General features: G+C 37.6%; 1 protein-coding gene across 1 annotated transcript in view; it reads right to left on the minus strand.

Moving 5' to 3' along the window:
* SLC25A21 (solute carrier family 25 member 21) overlaps positions 1-16,951 on the minus strand; it is a 2,418,593-nt gene extending 2,401,642 nt beyond the window's left edge. Inside the window, exon 1 of the mRNA XM_044074218.1 lies at positions 16,891-16,951. Coding sequence (XP_043930153.1) covers positions 16,891-16,919 — 29 coding nt within the window. The 5' untranslated portion in view covers positions 16,920-16,951. The remainder of the gene's footprint in view (positions 1-16,890) is intronic.
* Between the last annotated feature and the right edge of the window lie 1,215 nt (positions 16,952-18,166).

An 18,166-nucleotide genomic window follows, 5' to 3' on the forward strand; every position in this document is an offset into this window, starting at 1 on the left:
CATATTTTTAGTTTGTTGCATTCATGTTGGAAATCCAGATCATCAGTAACCATACGCGACGCCACTAACTGACCTTTACAACCGATCTTTTGGTAGTAGGGATGGCTACTGGAGAAATGCAAAAACTATTAGAATATGTGGATTTTCTATGTATGTTACTTTTCAGTCTTTTGTTATTAACATCCTTTGTGAGAAGAATGTCTAAATAACTGATCTCACTTTCCTGTATGTTAAAAGTGAACTGTAAAAGTTTGTCATATTGGTCATTCGCTCTATAAAGTTAGGGATGTCCTCACTATTGCCTTTCCATAAACAGAAAATGTCATCCTGGTATCTGGTATACCACGAGACATACTGTTTGAAAACCTCATCCTTAAATAGAAGTTCTTTTCCCAATGTGACAGTACTGCATTGGCGAACAACCCCACATGGCGACCCATTGCTACTCGGAGGTTTGAAGATAAAAATTGTTTTCAAAAAAGAAAAAGTTATTTACCAAAACCATCTCCAAGAGTGTTTCAGTCAAATAAATGGTGTTATTGTCAACATTCTTGGCAACCATAAATTCTCTCACCCAATTAAGGCCTATATCCTGTGGTATAACTGTATACAGATCTTTTATATCTATTGTAAGGAAAACTATATCCGGGGTAGATTCAATTTCGCCAATGTTTTTCAGAAAGGACCAAGAGTCCTTACAGATATGTGCCTCCTGTGCTAGTAAAGGTTTAATAATACTATCAACTAGTCTTGCACATGCGTAAGTGGCCGAACCCCTGCCATCAACAATAGGCCTGAACGGAGGTGAGTAAAGCTGTTTATGTAATTTTGGTGTTCCAAAGAAGGCTGAGATTCTTGGGGATGGCATCTGCAAATATCTATACGTTTCTGGAATAATAAAACCTTCCATAAGTAAATCATATAGTATGTTATTAATCTTCCTGTAGGCTCCATGTATCTCATTCAGAGATACTTCCTTATAAGCTGGTGTATCCAAATGCTTCTTCATGTATTCCACATATTTAAAGTGGTCCATTAAAACCACCCCACCCCCTTTATCCGGTTTCATGACATGGATCCTACAATCCCTTAATAAATGGAGAAAATCCCATTCCAGTGTGGTCATATTGTTAAGATCTTTTGGTTACTATACATAATCCGATTTTTAATTGCCCACAAATCTGTTTCACACATTTTCTCAAACACTAATAAGCTCGGATGGAGGGGTGGATTATATGTACTAGATACCCTAAGGGGGTTCAGTAACTCTGTGTTGTTACCCAACAATGAATGTAAGTTAAGTTTTCTAACAAAAACTTTTAGGTCCACCAGTGTTTTCCCTATGTCCATATGTTGCGCCGGAACAAACGATAGATCTTTTGCAAAGAAGTTGACAATATCCTGATGGATTTCAATAAGTGTATAATTATACACTGTAAAGTCATTGTTACTACTTTTCAGGATATTTGGTTCCTTGGTCCTTTCTGAAAAACATTGGCGAAATTGAATATACCCCGGATATAGTTTTCCTTACAATAGATATAAAAGATCTGTATACAGTTATACCACAGGATATAGGCCTTAATTGGGTGAGAGAATTTATGGTTGCCAAGAATGTTGACAATAACACCATTTATTTGACTGAAACACTCTTGGAGATGGTTTTGGTAAATAACTTTTCTTTTTGAAAACAATTTTATCTTCAAACCTCCGAGTAGCAATGGGGTCGCCATGTGGGGTTCGCTCCAATGCAGTACTGTCACATTGGGAAAAAGAACTCTATTTAAGGATGAGGTTTTCAAACAGTATGTCTCCTGGTATACCAGATACCAGGATGACATTTTCTGTTTATGGAAAGGCAATAGTGAGGACATCCCTAACTTTATAGAACGAATGACCAATATGACAAACTTTTACAGTTCACTTTAACATACAGGAAAGTGAGATCAGTTATTTAGACATTCTTCTCACAAAGGATGTTAATAACAAAAGACTGAAAAGTAACATACATAGAAAATCCACATATTCTAATAGTTTTTGCATTTCTCCAGTAGCCATCCCTACTACCAAAAAGATCGGTTGTAAAAGGTCAGTTAGTGAGGGCGCCACATGGTTACTGATGATCTGGATTTCCAACATGAATGCAACAAACTAAAAATATGTTCTTGGCAAGAGGCTATCCACTTACTTTGATTGACAACATCATAGTGGAAGTAGTAAATAAACGGAAGTCAGGCCATTTTATTCCCTTCTTAATAACAAAACTTTGGAAGAAGAATTGGCACTAATTCGTTAGTCTGCCAACTAGAGATAGAAGTAAGGACACTAATTATAATGTGTCTTTTTACACACTTTCTCGCTAGATTTTCAAAATTAGGAGATCCTGTATAAGAATTGGGACGAATTAATCATGACAGTACTTTGTCTACAGCATTAGGTGAAACCCAACATAACATACAGGAGAGGCCAAAACCTTAAAGCTATTTTGGAAAGGGCACCAAAAAGTTCATTTCAGCGCCCAAAGGAATGTACAAATGTGGTGCCTGTGCAGAATGCAAATTTATTAGAGTGGCACTCAGTTCAACATTAAAGATAGGACATATAAAATAAGCAAGCATTATAATTGTGAATCAAAATCTGTGGTATATGTTGCTGTGTAGCCAATGTGAAGCTTTCTACATTGGCAAGACAGAGCGTAGATTCAAGACCAGAATACACAACACATTTATGCTATTAGCAGAAGGGATGTGAACAATGCCCTAGCTAAGCATATTATTAGCAATACAGGGCATTCCTTCAACTTTGTTATACTCCAACAAAGAATGCCAGATCCAATGGGTGGCCCCTGGCAAATTAGGTTAGAGATAGATGAATTGATGTGGCAGGTACGAACTAGAGCACATTTATTACCTGGCATCAATGACAACCTATCAATAAAATGTGTATTAAAATGGTTATCGATAACAGATAACACATATAGGGAAGGTATCTCACATTTGGATATGAAATGGACCCAACATCAATTATTCCCTAACAGAATGCACTAATGTAAAATTGTATTATTTTATGATTATTGTACAGGAATTTTATGGCAAAACTAATCAGTATTTTTAATGTTTAAATGTGGAAATAATGTTCCAAATTGTGGAAATATTTTTGGTAACAATTTAAAATATACACAAATATTTTTTAGTTTATCATTCACTGTTTTTATAACATTTTAACACATCACATAAGTATGAAGCAAGTTGTATGATTAAATAATCCAGTAATTATAGAGTTTAACATCTGTGTAAATATTTTGATGAATGGAGTTACTTGCAACAAAGTATCACTTGCTGTTCCGTTGCAATGCCTATAGAGGCACTCTATCTTTACCTTTATTCAAGGCTTATGTTTGCAATGGATTATACTACTTTAAGGTAACCTTAGTTACAACTAATTACTAAATGCACTTTATTTCAATTGGTTCTATACATATATTTTAAGAAATGTCATTTCCTGTTCTGCTGTTTGTCTGAGGAAGGCTAAATATTTGATTTAGCCGAAAGCGCTAACATTAATTTGGAGTCATTAAACGTCTGTTTATTTTACGAAGTAGTCTCTTATAGTGTTCTTGTTCGTTGTTACGCTCTTAAAGTTAAGAAAAGCCTCCAAATGGAAAACCCCAGGCCCAGATGCAGTACTTAACTTTTGGTTAAAGATATTAACATCTTTGCATGAAGATTTAGCCAAAAGTAAGGACTAGTTATATGCACACCCCAAACAGACACCAACCTGGCTAACAACAGGCAAAACAATGCTCCTACTTAAGAGTGGACCTGCAAGTTACCCTAAAAGTTATAGACCAATAACTTGCCTTCCAACGACATATAAACAGGAGTTGATGCTGACAGAGTTTATAGTCATTCAGAAGAAAACTCAATTATGGCAGTAGAACAAAAGGGCAATAAAAGAAAGTCATATGGAACAAAGGATCATTTGTTCATAGGTTCATAGGTTTATACTAAGCTATCTGCCCGAGGGCATTTACAAGCCTAGCCCATAGTTTTGTGGCTTACGCCACCCCTTTAGTATGGGGAACTATACCCATTATTTTGCTGTGCCTCTGTTGAGCAGTGACACTGAGGTAATCCCTGGGGTATATCTGCGATCTCCCATCCATTGGTCAAGATTTCTCTTGAACAAGGCCAGCGAGGTGCTCTGCCTCACATATACCGGGATTTTATTCCACAGCATAGGGAGTCTTTGGGTGATGAATCTATCCCTCCAGCACATCCTATTAATAGCCGTGTCGAGGTTTAAGTCTCCCGCCCTTGTGGCTCTGACGGATCTAGATTTTTGAGGTGAAGCATATTCATCAAATCTGGGTTTGACATGGCCTTGTATGTTAGGCAAAGGTCACCTCTGAGCAGCGTGTTTACTGAATAGAGCTGGAGTTCTTTCAGTCGGGCAGCATAGGACAGATGTTTGAGACCCTTTATCCTTTTGGTGAGGAACTTTGTGGCCTCTCCAGCTGCTGCAAGTGTTGGGTCAGATACATTCCGAATGGGGCATTGTACTCAATCATTGGTCTGATGAGTGATGAGTATAGGGAGACTATGACCTCCCTTGATCTAGATGAGAATCCCTTCATGATAAGGTGGGCAATGTAGAAGGTCTTCCTAACTACTTTAGCTACATGGGTGTCGAATGACAGACTACTATCAACCTGGGTCCCCAGGTCCTTGATAACTTCTTCTGTGCTCAGTGGATTGCCACCTATTTGGTAGCTAGGGGTAACCTTGTTTTTCCCGAAGGGTATGACTATGCATTTCTTGGCATTTAACTTTAGGCCATGGCTCTGGCACCAGTTATCCGTTTCTGTGAGACTCTTCTGAAGGATATCTGTGTCAGATGTGTTTTCTACTATGGCTTCAGTTTGCAGTCATCTGCAAACTTTGTCAGCCATAACCCTCCTGTGTTTGCTTGTACTTCGGAAAAGTAGATGCCAAACAAGAGTGGGCCCAGGACTGAGCCCTGTGGTACACCACTTGTGACAGGCTTTGAGTCTGACATGGCGCCAGCAACTCTGACCCTGTGGGTTCTGTCACTCAGCCAGTTTGCAACCCATCTTGTGATGTATGGGTTAACATTTAAGCTGATGAGTTTTTCAATGATACCCGAGTGGGGTATTGTATCAAGGCCTTCGCCAGATCGAGGTAGGCTGTATGGACTGCCTTTCCCTCATCAATGGCTTTGGTGACTGTTTCAAAAGTCAACCAAGTTTAGAAGGCATGATCTGCCTTTGACAAAGCCAAACTGGGATGGATCCAAAGTCTGCAAATTCCCTATGTCTTTATTTATGAGGTCCATTATGATCCTCTCCATGGCTTTGCAGATAAGGCTTGTCAAGCTAATGGGCCGGTAATTTCCAGGGTCGGTGGAGGCACCGCCTTTGTGAAGTGGGACCACAGTTGCAGTGCGCCACTCCTGGGTACCTATCCAGAGGTGAGACTATGATTAAACAGCTGTCCTAGCTGTGGGTTTAATTCCTCTTGAGTTCGTGGAGCACACAGCCGGGGACACCATCAGGTCCCATGGATGCTGTGTTTTTTGCTTTGGAGAGAGCAGTTCTCACTTGGGCGTTGGAGATGTTTGGGGGCTGCAATCGCTTGGTATAGATATCTCTCCTTTGGGGAGGGGAGAAGTTTGCACTGAACCTGTCAGCCAGTATGTTGGCAATGTCTGTAGGATCAGTAATCTTCACATCATTTTGAACTAGTTCTGAGCATATCTGGGAGTTTCCTCCCAGGTTTCTAACATAGCTAAAGAAGGCCTTATGATTGTCTTTTGAGTCTTTAGCTATTTTTCTCTCAAAATTTGCTTTGGATGATTTTATGAGAGCTCTTAGTTTTTACTTATAGTGATCAAGGGTGTCTTACCTTTTAAGGATTTTGCTCTATCTTGTAGTAGCTTCCTCCTTTTGTTGTAGAGTTTGTTTATGGCTGGGGTCCACCAGACTGGACGCTTGCCTTTGGTACAAAGAGTCTTTGTTTTGCTTGGGATTGCCTTATCCATGCAGTCCTGCAGGTGCTGGTAGAAGGCATTTGTAAGTGATTCAGCGGCTTGAGTACTGTTTTCCCGGCTCGGGGCCTTAAAGGAGACCACACTAGTCTTTAGAAGTGTGAAGTCGGCTTCGAGAAGTTCTTTACTGTGGTCTTTTTATTTCAGGTGGGGTGGGATGAGGACCTCCAGCGAGATTAGTTTGTGATCTGATCTCACCAGTGAGGGGTATACTTCCGGTGTTGAACATTGTGCTCCCATGTTCGTGATGATGAGATCAAGTATGTTTTCTCCTCTTGTGGGGATGGTGACTAGTTGTTCCATGGCATTTGAGTTTATGAATTCCAGGAACTTTTGGGCTAGGGTGTTTGGGCTTGAGTAGTGTTCCCAGTCTATATTAGGGTAATTGAAGTCACCTAGTATGATGGTGTTTGGTGATACATTTATCCCTCTAGTGTTTTCAGGAAGGCCATGTGAGGTTCCTGAGTTTGTGAGGGTGGCCTGTAACATGCTACAATTTGCAGAGCAGTCTTGCCTATGGTTAATTGCACCTGGATGGTCTCCGATGCATCGTCGCTGCCACCAGTCTTGAGGTGTGGGTGTCTTTGATGAATATGGATAGCCCTCCTTTCTTGGTATTGTCCGGATTTTGGGGCCGGAACGCATGATAAGAGGTAAAACCTGATAGTGCTGGGGTGCTCTCAGGAGCCTTGAACCAGGTTTCTGTCACTGCACAGACATCGATGTTCTCCATACTGAGAAGGGCCTCGAGTGCGTGCATTTTGAGATTTAGACTTCTGGCATTGAGCAGCATTACCCTTAGTTTTTTCCTTTTTGTGTTCTAGGGTGGTAGGTTTAGAATTTGAGCCTTGCCTAAAAAGGCACTATGGGGTGGCAAGAGCCTTTGCCAATATCCGGAATCCCAGGGTGACAGGTGCAAGCCGCCCCTTGAAGCAGCGTGGCTTGTCCAGCATGTCATCCCAGGCAGACAGACATTGGATCCCCTTTGAATGACACCAGAGTTTAAGCCAATTGTTAAAGCTGATCATCTTATCTCTGTATTGTGGCATCATTCTTGGTGAAGGTAGGATACTGCTCAAGGTCAGGGTCATACCTGCCTGGGCTACATAATCAGAGAGCTCCTTAATGTCTCTTTTCATGTAGTCCAAGGAGGTACGCCTCAGGTCGCTTACACCAGCGTGGACAATGACTGAGTCGTATTTGTACCTGCTGTTGAGAGACCTGAGTGCTTGCGTTATGTGGCGGATTCTAGCGCCCGACAGGCAGCTTACTGTGACCTTCTCCTTACTCAGTCTGGTGAGCGGACGCCAGTGTGTCTGACTATGGAGTCACCAATGACTAGTGTGTCTGGCATTGTGTTTGGCCTTAAGGGCTGTGACTGTTTGACACTCTGACTGTGAGGTCTATGTGTTGCAGGTGTTGTGTTCTGAGGTGGTGGTTGTTTGGGTGTCTGCTTTGGTGGCCTCTGCTGTTTTGGTAGATTTTTGATCAGAGCCACGAGTATGTCTTTGTGTGTTTATGTGTATGATTTGAGGTTGTGATGGTACTATGTGAGACTGGGTCTATAGTGTGTGTGGTAACCTTCTCCTCCTGACTGGTCTTGCCAGTCCTATGTTGAGAGAGCTCAGCCTCCAGTTTGGCCATATAGTTGCATCTCTCGCATGTATTTGTGTTTTGTGGGAGGAGGAGAGGGTTGTTCAGGTACATGAGGCAATTGTAACATTGCCTCAATATTCCCAGGTTCACCAGCTGAGCAGGAGAGGACACTAGCAACTGATCCCTCGACATGCTAGAAGGACTAGACAAAAACTTTAAAAGAGATTCCGGGGATGTGGGTGACCGAGAAATGGGGGTTGCCTTTTGGGGTGCTATCTATAAGAGTGCCGTATCAAGGTAATAAGTACTGTAGGAGCAAGTGCTAGGTTTAACAGATAGAGAAAAGTCTACTTGGAGTCAAGTAGAGATGATCTTTTTAGGTATTAGTAACAAGGATGCTTAAAGGTAAGATTGAAAAGAATGCACTCTGCAGTGTGCACTAGAGAAGTTAGATATGAAAGTAGGTAACTTGAGTTTTACCTGTTTAAAAAGTTAAGGTTTAGTGGAGAGTTACTATTTTTAAAACAGCAAGATGGACTGAAAGGGGTGGTTACTTTTGTATTTTGGTACTATGAAATACTGTAGGATGGCCAATAAATTTAAGTAATTGAAGGGGTGGGATTTCAAAAGTGATGGTTTTGTGATTACTCACATAAGCCAGTGAAAGTAGAGAGAAATGAGATATATGGTCAGATTAACATAAGAGGCGGGCAACTAGAAAGACAGTGGTATTTAACAAGACAACTTAAATGGGTGGGAGGGAGGGAAAAATTCTGCCTGACTCAGAACAGAGAGAGCTGTGGTCTCTTTTGAAGTTTTAATATGCTGTTAAAACAGAATGCAAGCAAAACACAAGGTAAAGAAAACAAACTACAGTATTCAAAATATAGAAAGGCAATACAGAAATACAAAAAAAAACAGCAAACTAACCTTTCCTTCACAGCAAAGTGTAGCAGTGTCTGGATGAGCCTTTCTGTTGTTAAATAAAGTCATACTGGAAAACTGTAAAAAGGGGAAGAATTTAAGTACGGCATGGACTGACTATAAAACAGCATTTGACAGTGTCCCACATTCATGGATAAAAGAGTGCTTACAAATCTATAAGATACACCCCACACTGATCAACTACATTACAGTGACCATGAAAAAGTGGCAAACCACTTTGCAATTAAGCCATGATAAAGGACAGATTATTATCCCAGGGATAAAAATTCAAAGGGGGATAATCCAGGGTGACTCTCTGTCACCGTCGCTATTCTGCCTTGCCATTAAACCATTAAGCTGTTTACTTAACAGCTTAGGCCATAGCTACAATTTGGCTCCTAGAAAACAAAAAAATTTAAAGATTTCTCATCTTTTCTTTGTCGATGATTTAAAACTGTATAGCTCATCAGATGAGGAACTGAAAGCACAGCTGCAAGTTGTCAAAACTATTTCAGATGATATAAGAATGTCATTTGGTCTTGATAAGTGTGCAAAAGCAACCTTTAAAGCAGGAAAACTGCGGCACCAGGAAAACATCAATTTGGGAGAAGAAAGTAATATAAAAGAGCAAGAGGGAGTGTATACATATTTGGGAATTGATGAAGAATCAACAATAAAACATGAACAAATGTGAATAAAACTTAGTAAGGAATACTTGAGAAGACTTAAATGAATTATGAAAACAGTGTTGACATCTAGGAACAACATACAAGCTATAAACCAATTTTCTCTTCCTGTCCTAACTGATTGACTGGCCCCAAAACATGTTGCATAGATTATTTAGGAAAACAAGAAGGATGTTTCATGCTCACCAAATGATTTACAAAAATCAGTGTATACCAAGCTTATATATTCCCCATTCCATACGAGGTATGGGCCTCCTTGTAATTGATTACATGTATAGATCTGCAATTGTGTTTTGAAACATGAGGATAATAAATCTAAGATGACTTCTCTGCTTAATTTAACAGAATCATATCTGCGTCAAGCAGGAATGGAAATCAAACCAAAAGTAGATAAAAATCAGGCAGCAACTGAATTTGCCAAAAACAAAAGAAAGACTATAAGATGAAGGACCAGATGAGAAGGCAAGAAATGTGGAAAAAGCATAAATATACTTGCAAGTATAGAAAACGTCTGGAAGAACCTCATATTGATCAGGAATGAATGCAGGAATGGTTAAGGAGTGGCAAATTCAAACCAAGAGATGAAAGGTTAATATTGGCAGCCCAAGATAGTAGGCTATGTACATGCTGGTTTACAACATCCATTGAACATGTGGGAGAAACAGACAAATGTAGGTTTTGTAAAACTAAATTGGAAACAGTCACACACCTTGTTGCTGGTTGTGACATACTAATGGCAGAAGGACTGTAGACAGAAAGGCATAATAATGTGGCGAGACTGCTGCACTGGGGTTTGTGCAAACATTATAGTACTGAAGTGGCTGAAAAACAGTGGAAACATGAGCCAGAAAGCATAATAGAAAAATGATGATGTTTATATCACATGGGATCACCCATTACCAACAGCTCAAAAGATAGATGCTAGAAAACCGGATATAGTGGTCCAAGAAAAGAAGACAAAAGTAGCATTGATCACTGAAATCGCTACACCCAGTGACTACAGTGTCTTATGTACAGAGAGACACAAAGTCATAAAATATCAGGATCTGCAGGCAGAAACGAGAGCAATGTGCAAGAAAGATACCCAGACAGGTCCAATATTAGTAGGAGCAATGGGTCTTATGAAAAAGAATTTACAATTGTATTTAGGTATGTTACCAATCCATGTAACCCCATTCAAATTGCAGAAGGAGTCATTACTCGGCAGACTGCAGGTGCTGCGAAGAGCAATTATAGCTGACATCAAAGATTGAAACAATGCTAATTTCATGAACTTTATTCATACTCTGACTTAGGAATGGGGTCCATTCCTGTCATAGTATTAGAAACCCAAAAGATTTGGAGAAATAAAAAAAATATTACATTCATGAAGTAGCAGAAAGTATTCTAAGAACTAAGTCAGCAGAAGAATGGAGAAAGGACATTTTGCCAATAGGGATGACTGCAAATAGGGTATAAAGAATAGGCAAAAAGGGGGCTTGAATTTGTGGGAGAAAACTGGCACAGGAAGCAAGGTATCAGGAGCAAATTACTAGAGAGGGAACTTAACAGAATGGGAAGAGGCCAATAGAACATTTAGACTGCAGGGTAGAGACTGCCTTCCCTATCAGGGACTATTATCAGAGTATAGGCAAACAGAAAGGGACAGGGGACTCTTAAGTGAAAGACCTGTTCTGGTAGAGTTTTTTACATGAATCTAGAAAAGAAACTGCTGTTAAAAAAGGCACAGTTAGTAGCGCATATAAAATACTGCATGATAACTATAGGAATCAATCAGAGGAGGTTAAAAAAGATTTGGGGATTGAGATTAGGTAAACAATTCACAAGGAAAAAATGGGAGGATACATGCATGCCTCCCAAATATGCAACAAAGGCTAGAAGTTTTAGGATTTTTGCTTGGAAGCATTTGCATAGGTATGTTTATAACCGAAACAGACTCCAAAAGATTTTCTTCAGGTAGATGGCAGATGTTGGAGATATGATGGGGAAGAAAGAGGTAACTGGTAACATTACTTTTGAGAGTGTAGTAGGTTGGTGGAGTAGTCAGTCAAAAATAGTAGATGAGCAAATGGATGTAACTAAGGAAATTACTATTTTTGAGCTGGGATACAGGATCTAAATTGCTGAGACATAGTTTGGCCTTGTTAAGTTTACTTCTGGTGGCTGTCAATAAAAAAGCAATTACTAGAAATGGAAAACAAAGTCTAAACCATCTGTATATAAAATAGTGAATACTGTAACAGACATAAAAAAAACAGGAAGTGGGATCTTTAGCAAAGGGTAGGAGCAAACTACATAGGAAAAAAAAAGGAAATTGTGGGAATAATGCATGCAAAATAATGTTTTTGAAAAGGAATGAGGTTTAAGGGAAGGCAGGAGTTGAGCAATTTATTTTAATATTGGATTGATGATCATTGTATAACACATGTTTGCGATGTATAATGTTTGCAAGTGTGAATATGTTAAGATGGTTTGTTTTCTTTAATATAAATGTTTGTTGCCTATGTGTTAAGTGGTAAGTCAATAAAGGTGTTAAAAATTAGGAAGGTCTAGTACTAATAATTCATATGTTAGAGTCAAAACCACCAAACTATGGAATAAAATCTCGATCTGGATAAGGACACTTTTAAACCAGTAACAAAGTCTATAAATCATTTTTTGAGAAATCCATGTTCCTTGATGGCCATTAGACCTGAACATTGTGGCTGAATTTATGAACTTATGAAAGAAGAAAATAACCAGCAATATAAAAAGGCAAGAAAGTGATGAATTTAGTACAATTAAGTGTAGGAAAAGAATGAGGTTGCACTTACACTAGACTTACTTTGAAAGTAAAAATAGATTTTCTGCTGTTTTCTGTGGAATTAAACAAATTAATCCATAAACAGAACTAATTAGTTTTTTAGATCATACAACAAAATGGAGTTTAGAGAACAATGATCAAATTATTAGAGATAGTAAAGCAATTAGGATATACTAAAATGAATAGTAACCTGAATATAACAAAAAAAGCAAAAACAAATTGTTTGAGGAGAACAATGGTTTGCGCCACTTTATACAAACAGGACAGAATAGAAGAATCATGAAGAAAAATGTAAATCAGTGTATCTAATGGTAGAAAGAAAGTGGCATAGGAGTAAAAGGGAGAAGCATATATAGAAGGAAATAATGTTAGCTATATAAAAGATAAAAAGGAGATATATAGGTTCATAGGTTAGTACTAGGCTAACTGCCCTTGTGAGCCATTGTAAGCCTAGTCAATTGTCCCTTGTGAGACTTAAACCCTGCACCTTGTGTTTGTAAGACAAACACCTTAACCATTAGGCCACCCATATGTTGACAAGGCAAAAAATGTTTTCTGCAAGAAAAAAAGACAATACCCTTTTAAGTATGCAAGTTAAGATTGAGGAAGGAAATATGAAAGAGATAAAAACAGAAGTAAAGTTTTTTTAGAAATCAGGAAGGTAATGAACATTGTTGTAAACTATGTGAATGAAATGCATGTGGAAAGGATCAAAGCAATGAGAATGGTTTGGAATCTGATGAAGATGCATGATGTACATATAGAAAGGGAAGTGCAATTGGAAGAATTGGAAATGGCAATTTATGAAAGGAAGTTATAGTGCTCCAGGTAAAGATGGTGTTAGACTGTAGACTTTACTTGAACAACTTGTACTCTGAAGTTTCAGATGCACTGTCAGTTTATTATAAATAAGATGCTGTTCATTCTATTGCATAGCTGTTACAGGAGGCAATATGGTACAATCTGCCATACAATCTCATAATGAAAGCAAGAATGAAGTGCATTTTGTCAGTATCATAAGCCCATACTACCCTATGATGTATTTACAAATATTCACTTTATAAAACAAATCAGAGGTGGCTTGTTATCTATGATCAGTGTTCAGTTTTTGTTACCAGACCTGATGAAATCATGACATTTGAGCTCCTTCCAAGTCAGGTTTGTACTAGCATCCTGCCTGTTCAAACATTCTGTCTTTTGACTGCTTCATTTATATGTTCCTCAAGTATCAAAATTATTCAAAGATGTGTTAACTACACTGCAAGAGCATTCTGTGTCAACTTGACTTATAGTTGCAGTTAGGAAAAGAATATACAAAATCCATTTCAGATAGACAGGTGAATGTTACATCTCATATGAAAATAAGATGTTTAGTATAAGCTTAAAGATGGTTTTGGGATACAGTTTTTATAAGGGTATAGAAATACATGAAAAAATATGTTTTGAAGGGTTATAATGGAATTTTTAGAAAATGGTCTGAAAGACAAGGAAATATACAAAGGGATAATTACATATTTGTGGAAGGAAGGGGGAAAGGTTAACTTGAATGTCAATTATACAAATGGGATGCAAATACTGCAAAAAAGTTTAATGGTTTTATAGAAAGATGATGAATGAAGGGGCATTATAGCATTATGAGGAAAAGGAAATGTTGATAATGGATAAATGGCATGTGCGATGATAATATGTACTATAATGAAAGAATTTAATAATACACATTTTGAGCAGATGTGGCCAGTCCAAGAAGCTTATCATTTAAGGTAAAAAGTAATATAGTTTCTGCAGGAGGTATGCTATATATGTATAGGATATTAGTTAATGGAGAAAAACATGAGAGAATTAAAATGGAAGAATACATCTGGGACACACAATGATCACATTATTTTTGTGTTTTTGTTAATGCCTTGACAGTTCATATTCAAATTAACAATGAAACAGTAGGTGCAAATGCTTTATATAAAGGAGAAATGGAGCTACATTCATTGTTATACTGAGCAATTGATTTGATTGCAGTTGTTAAAAATAGAGAATGAACAAAGGAAGTAACAAAATTGTCAAAAACAATTAGGATATGTAAGACTGTTACAGAGTAAGGCAAAATGAAGATGATACGGGGATATTGTAAATTCAGAAGGAATCTCTTCTGCTAAAAATATTATTCCGGTAATGGGGGTTCAATTTCAATACAAGAAAACGTAGAAATGAAATGGGAAGAAACCCAGACAAAAATAAACTATATCCCTCAGGTTTGGAAAGCTTTTAGGTTGCCGTTCCAAAAAAAATAAAAGTTTATTTATTCCATATTGATTCAGGGAAGTTAGCTTGTTGGAGGGGGGAGTATATGAATTTCCAGTGGGGAAAGGAATAACAGTTTTTAGAATATTACTTAAATGCAATGTAGGGTCTTAGATTAAATCCAATACAGAGGGAAGTTCTGTTTAATAAGAGGAAAAGGGGTGTATTAGGTTTGTTAAATGTAGTATACCTAGCACCTGCTTTGGATATTAAAATAGTAACAGCTGAACATCAAAGTTAGGGAGACTGCTGTGGACAAATATGAGGATTTCTGGAAAAACAATGCTGGAAAGCAGAAAAAGGATATTGATAAGAAGGGGAGGAGACAGTAGTGGTGGTGGTGGTGGTAAGGGGAAAAATGCTTAATGCACAAATTGGAGATGAGGAAAATATTTGAGAAAACAATGCAATGGTATGAATACATTACTGGAAAATATTATTATACTGAACTATGGAGGGGGTTAAAAGGTGATGCAATCAATGCTATAAAGAAAAGAAAGGTTAGGAAGAATATGGGAACTGGGTATGCGATTACAGAGAATTCTGATAAATAAATCACACATCAAAGTCTCAGTTTTATACAAGCAGTAGGAGAGGAACTATCTTTTTTTGGTGTGGGGGGGGACACAGTAGAACATTTACACATGCCGTCTTACTTGAGATGTACAATTTCTGGAAACAACAAAGGCAATTTTGGGAGAGGGAGGCAATAGAAAATAAAAAGTTGATTATGGTTTTATATGGAGACTATAACTTTCAGAAGTCATATGCAAGGAATTATTGCATAATAAGAAATGGGATATAGTTAACATTGCTACAAGAATTAGGTGTTTGTAGTGCAAAAAAAAAAAGATTGGGAATGCTTGAATGTTGCCTGTTTTATGTAGATTCTATTGTTTATTATGTTTTGATGAAACTAAGATGATGATGTGATTCGTAATAAAGCACACCTGCTCTTTTTGATAAGTGTTATGGGATTTATATCCACCTGTACTGCCATCAGCTCAGACAGATGAAATCTTGCTTCAACATTCCATTCAAAGGAAGGCATACTCCAAAGTGTAGTACTCTACCCCATGCTGCAGTTTAGTAACAGTAATGGAAAATAAACTCCCAAGTACTTGAAGTTGGAATAGAACCCACAGCTTTCTGATCTTTTCATAGTGTGCTATCCAATGAACTACTTACAATGAAACATTATACGAGATTAAAATTAAGCAAAATTTTCGAAACCTTCTGTAATGATTAAATAAATATATAAATAATGCAAAGAAAGTATACCTGAAGAGTAAACATTCTTCCTGGATATATCCAATATTGTACAACTTATCGATAAATCATAATGTCATTTATAAATATTTGCTGCATTTGGGATGCATGGATATAATGACATATTAAGGGATGATGCCCATACAGTAGTTCACACAGCTCATGTGACAGTAGTGGGCCTGAAGCAGAAAGGAGCCAGTCAAGGGAGATGGAAGTAAGTCCTGATTCCAGCTTATGGATATCTGTGTAGGGCCAGGGAGAGACAGTTGCAAGGGTATTTGAATCACACAATGTAAATGACCCTTGTGGTGGAGGCTCCCATGGTAGCAAGGTTCAGCAGTAAACAATGTGGATACAAGTTTGAAATTGTGAAATTAGTTGCTCAAGATGCATGAATGGATAAGCATAGTGTGCAATGCATGCTGCAGCTCAAACCCATGAGGGTCAGCAACATAAGGTGCACATAAAAATGCTCAGCAGTAATGTATGACAATCAATAATTGTAGTTATACATTAGGAATTCCCCATAGGAAGAGAAGATTCCAATACAAGGCAGTTTGGGGTGCTGCATCAGGTTTGATGGGGCAAAAACAAAATTGTTGAGCTGTGGGTCAGGAGAGAGAGAGTGGGTCAGGAGACAGGGTGACAGAAATAAGCAATATATGCATCTGACAACTTTTACAGAAGAATGAATGACACAGGGAGGTGGCAAACAGGGCAACAGAGTCTGCTTCCTCAGACTCAAATAGCTTATAACATAGTCAAGAATCAGAAAAAAATGAACAGAAATTGTAAGTTAAGCCAAATTCTTGTATCATCATTTCATCTGTACATTGTTTTACACAGCAACATTTTCAAAATTTTAACTTGGTAGTAGTATGAAGACAATGTTTATATTTATCATATATTAAAGTAAGTGTCCATCTCAGTCGATTATTTGAAAGGTATGGTATGTTATAATACTTTACTGTGCCTTACATGCCACACAAAAGCACAAGATTCTTGTACTTTCAAGTTCTGTATATGTGCTAAAAAAGAATTACCTTCAACTGACCTCTAGTTACAGAACATGTCATGCAGCTTAAAGTTCTTGCTGTCATATTACTGTACAGTTAAAAAAGTCATTACACTGATGTGTCATTATGGCAATGAAGTTATCCTTTTTTGACAAGCCCTGGCATTAAATTTACAGATAGCTCCCAACCTGGATACATTCCAGTATCAATAAAACATGCTGAAGCAGAACCTTACCTGGTTTTCACTACATCAAGGGGGTGCATCAGGCAAATTTCTACAAGACCTGTAAGGTGAGAAAAAAGATCATCCTAGTAAGCAATTACATTTAAAGAATCACACAGAATAATTATTGCAACATTTGTGTGTTTTCTGTAGGAAATTGCTAGAACTCTCTCTCACACACACACACACACACACACACACACACACACACACACACACACACACACACACACACAAGACTCAGTGTAAGAGAACTGATACAATGGTATCTGTGAATGTGGCACATTCATAAATGTTACTGAAAAAATACCTTATAAAATGTGGCAAAAGTAAACGGATATTCATATATATATATATATATATATATATATATATATATATATATATATATAAAAAACTGTGTAGCTTAATGTTTTATAGGCATTTTGGTTTGGAGCTGCAAGTGGAAATCTTATCGAAGTCCTGCAATCTGAATTAAAGTCAGCTATAACTTATTTTTTAACATTTCATTTAATTGAAATTATCTGAATGCAGTATTTTATTCACACCAGAAAACATCTGCAGCCTTCATATTGGAAAGAGAAGTACAATAAAGTAAACAATCTGGTCACAATCATTCTATTTAAATGGCAGTCATAATAGTGTAATGCAAAAAATGCACTCTGTTACAATTATCCGCCACAAGTCCAAGATGTTTGTGATGTACATATATCTCTCTTGTAGCCCAAGACCCAACCAAGGTATGCAATTCTTTTTTTTTTTTTTTGCAAAGGGATATCAGTTCTATTGGATGAGAACAGTGAAAACAGTAACGGAAACAGCCAGAAGATAAAAAGTAAATAACCTTAAAAAAACAAATTCCATGAAAGAAGTTAGTACTGTGGTGTCATCTTGCAAATATCTCCTATCAAAAAACAGTGCCTCGTGAAGCCACTCTAACCCCAAATCATGAGGTATGACAAGAAATAGATCTCACGTCTACTCCTACAAACATAACCTCTTCGAAATATTGAAGCCCCCCACACACACTTCAAAAAGTGCCAGATCTTCAAAGATGTGAGGCTTGTCATCAAATAATTATTTGAACTTTAAATCAATGTATTTAGTGACAGGTTACATTTCAGAGCCACCTGCTACATAACTGGTGTCAGAGGAGGCCCAGTTAACGATTTGTGAACCTTAGAGATTCCAAATATGGAAGGAATCAATGGATTTTTAAAATAATTGTGATTAGTTTTTTTAATGTGTTAAGTATTATTATTATATGAGTTTACAAATTATTAATCAT

This window comes from Protopterus annectens, chromosome 6.part0, assembly GCF_019279795.1.
Source record: "Protopterus annectens isolate FY-2018-M chromosome 6.part0, PAN1.0, whole genome shotgun sequence".
Taxonomy (NCBI): Eukaryota; Metazoa; Chordata; order Ceratodontiformes; family Protopteridae; genus Protopterus; species Protopterus annectens.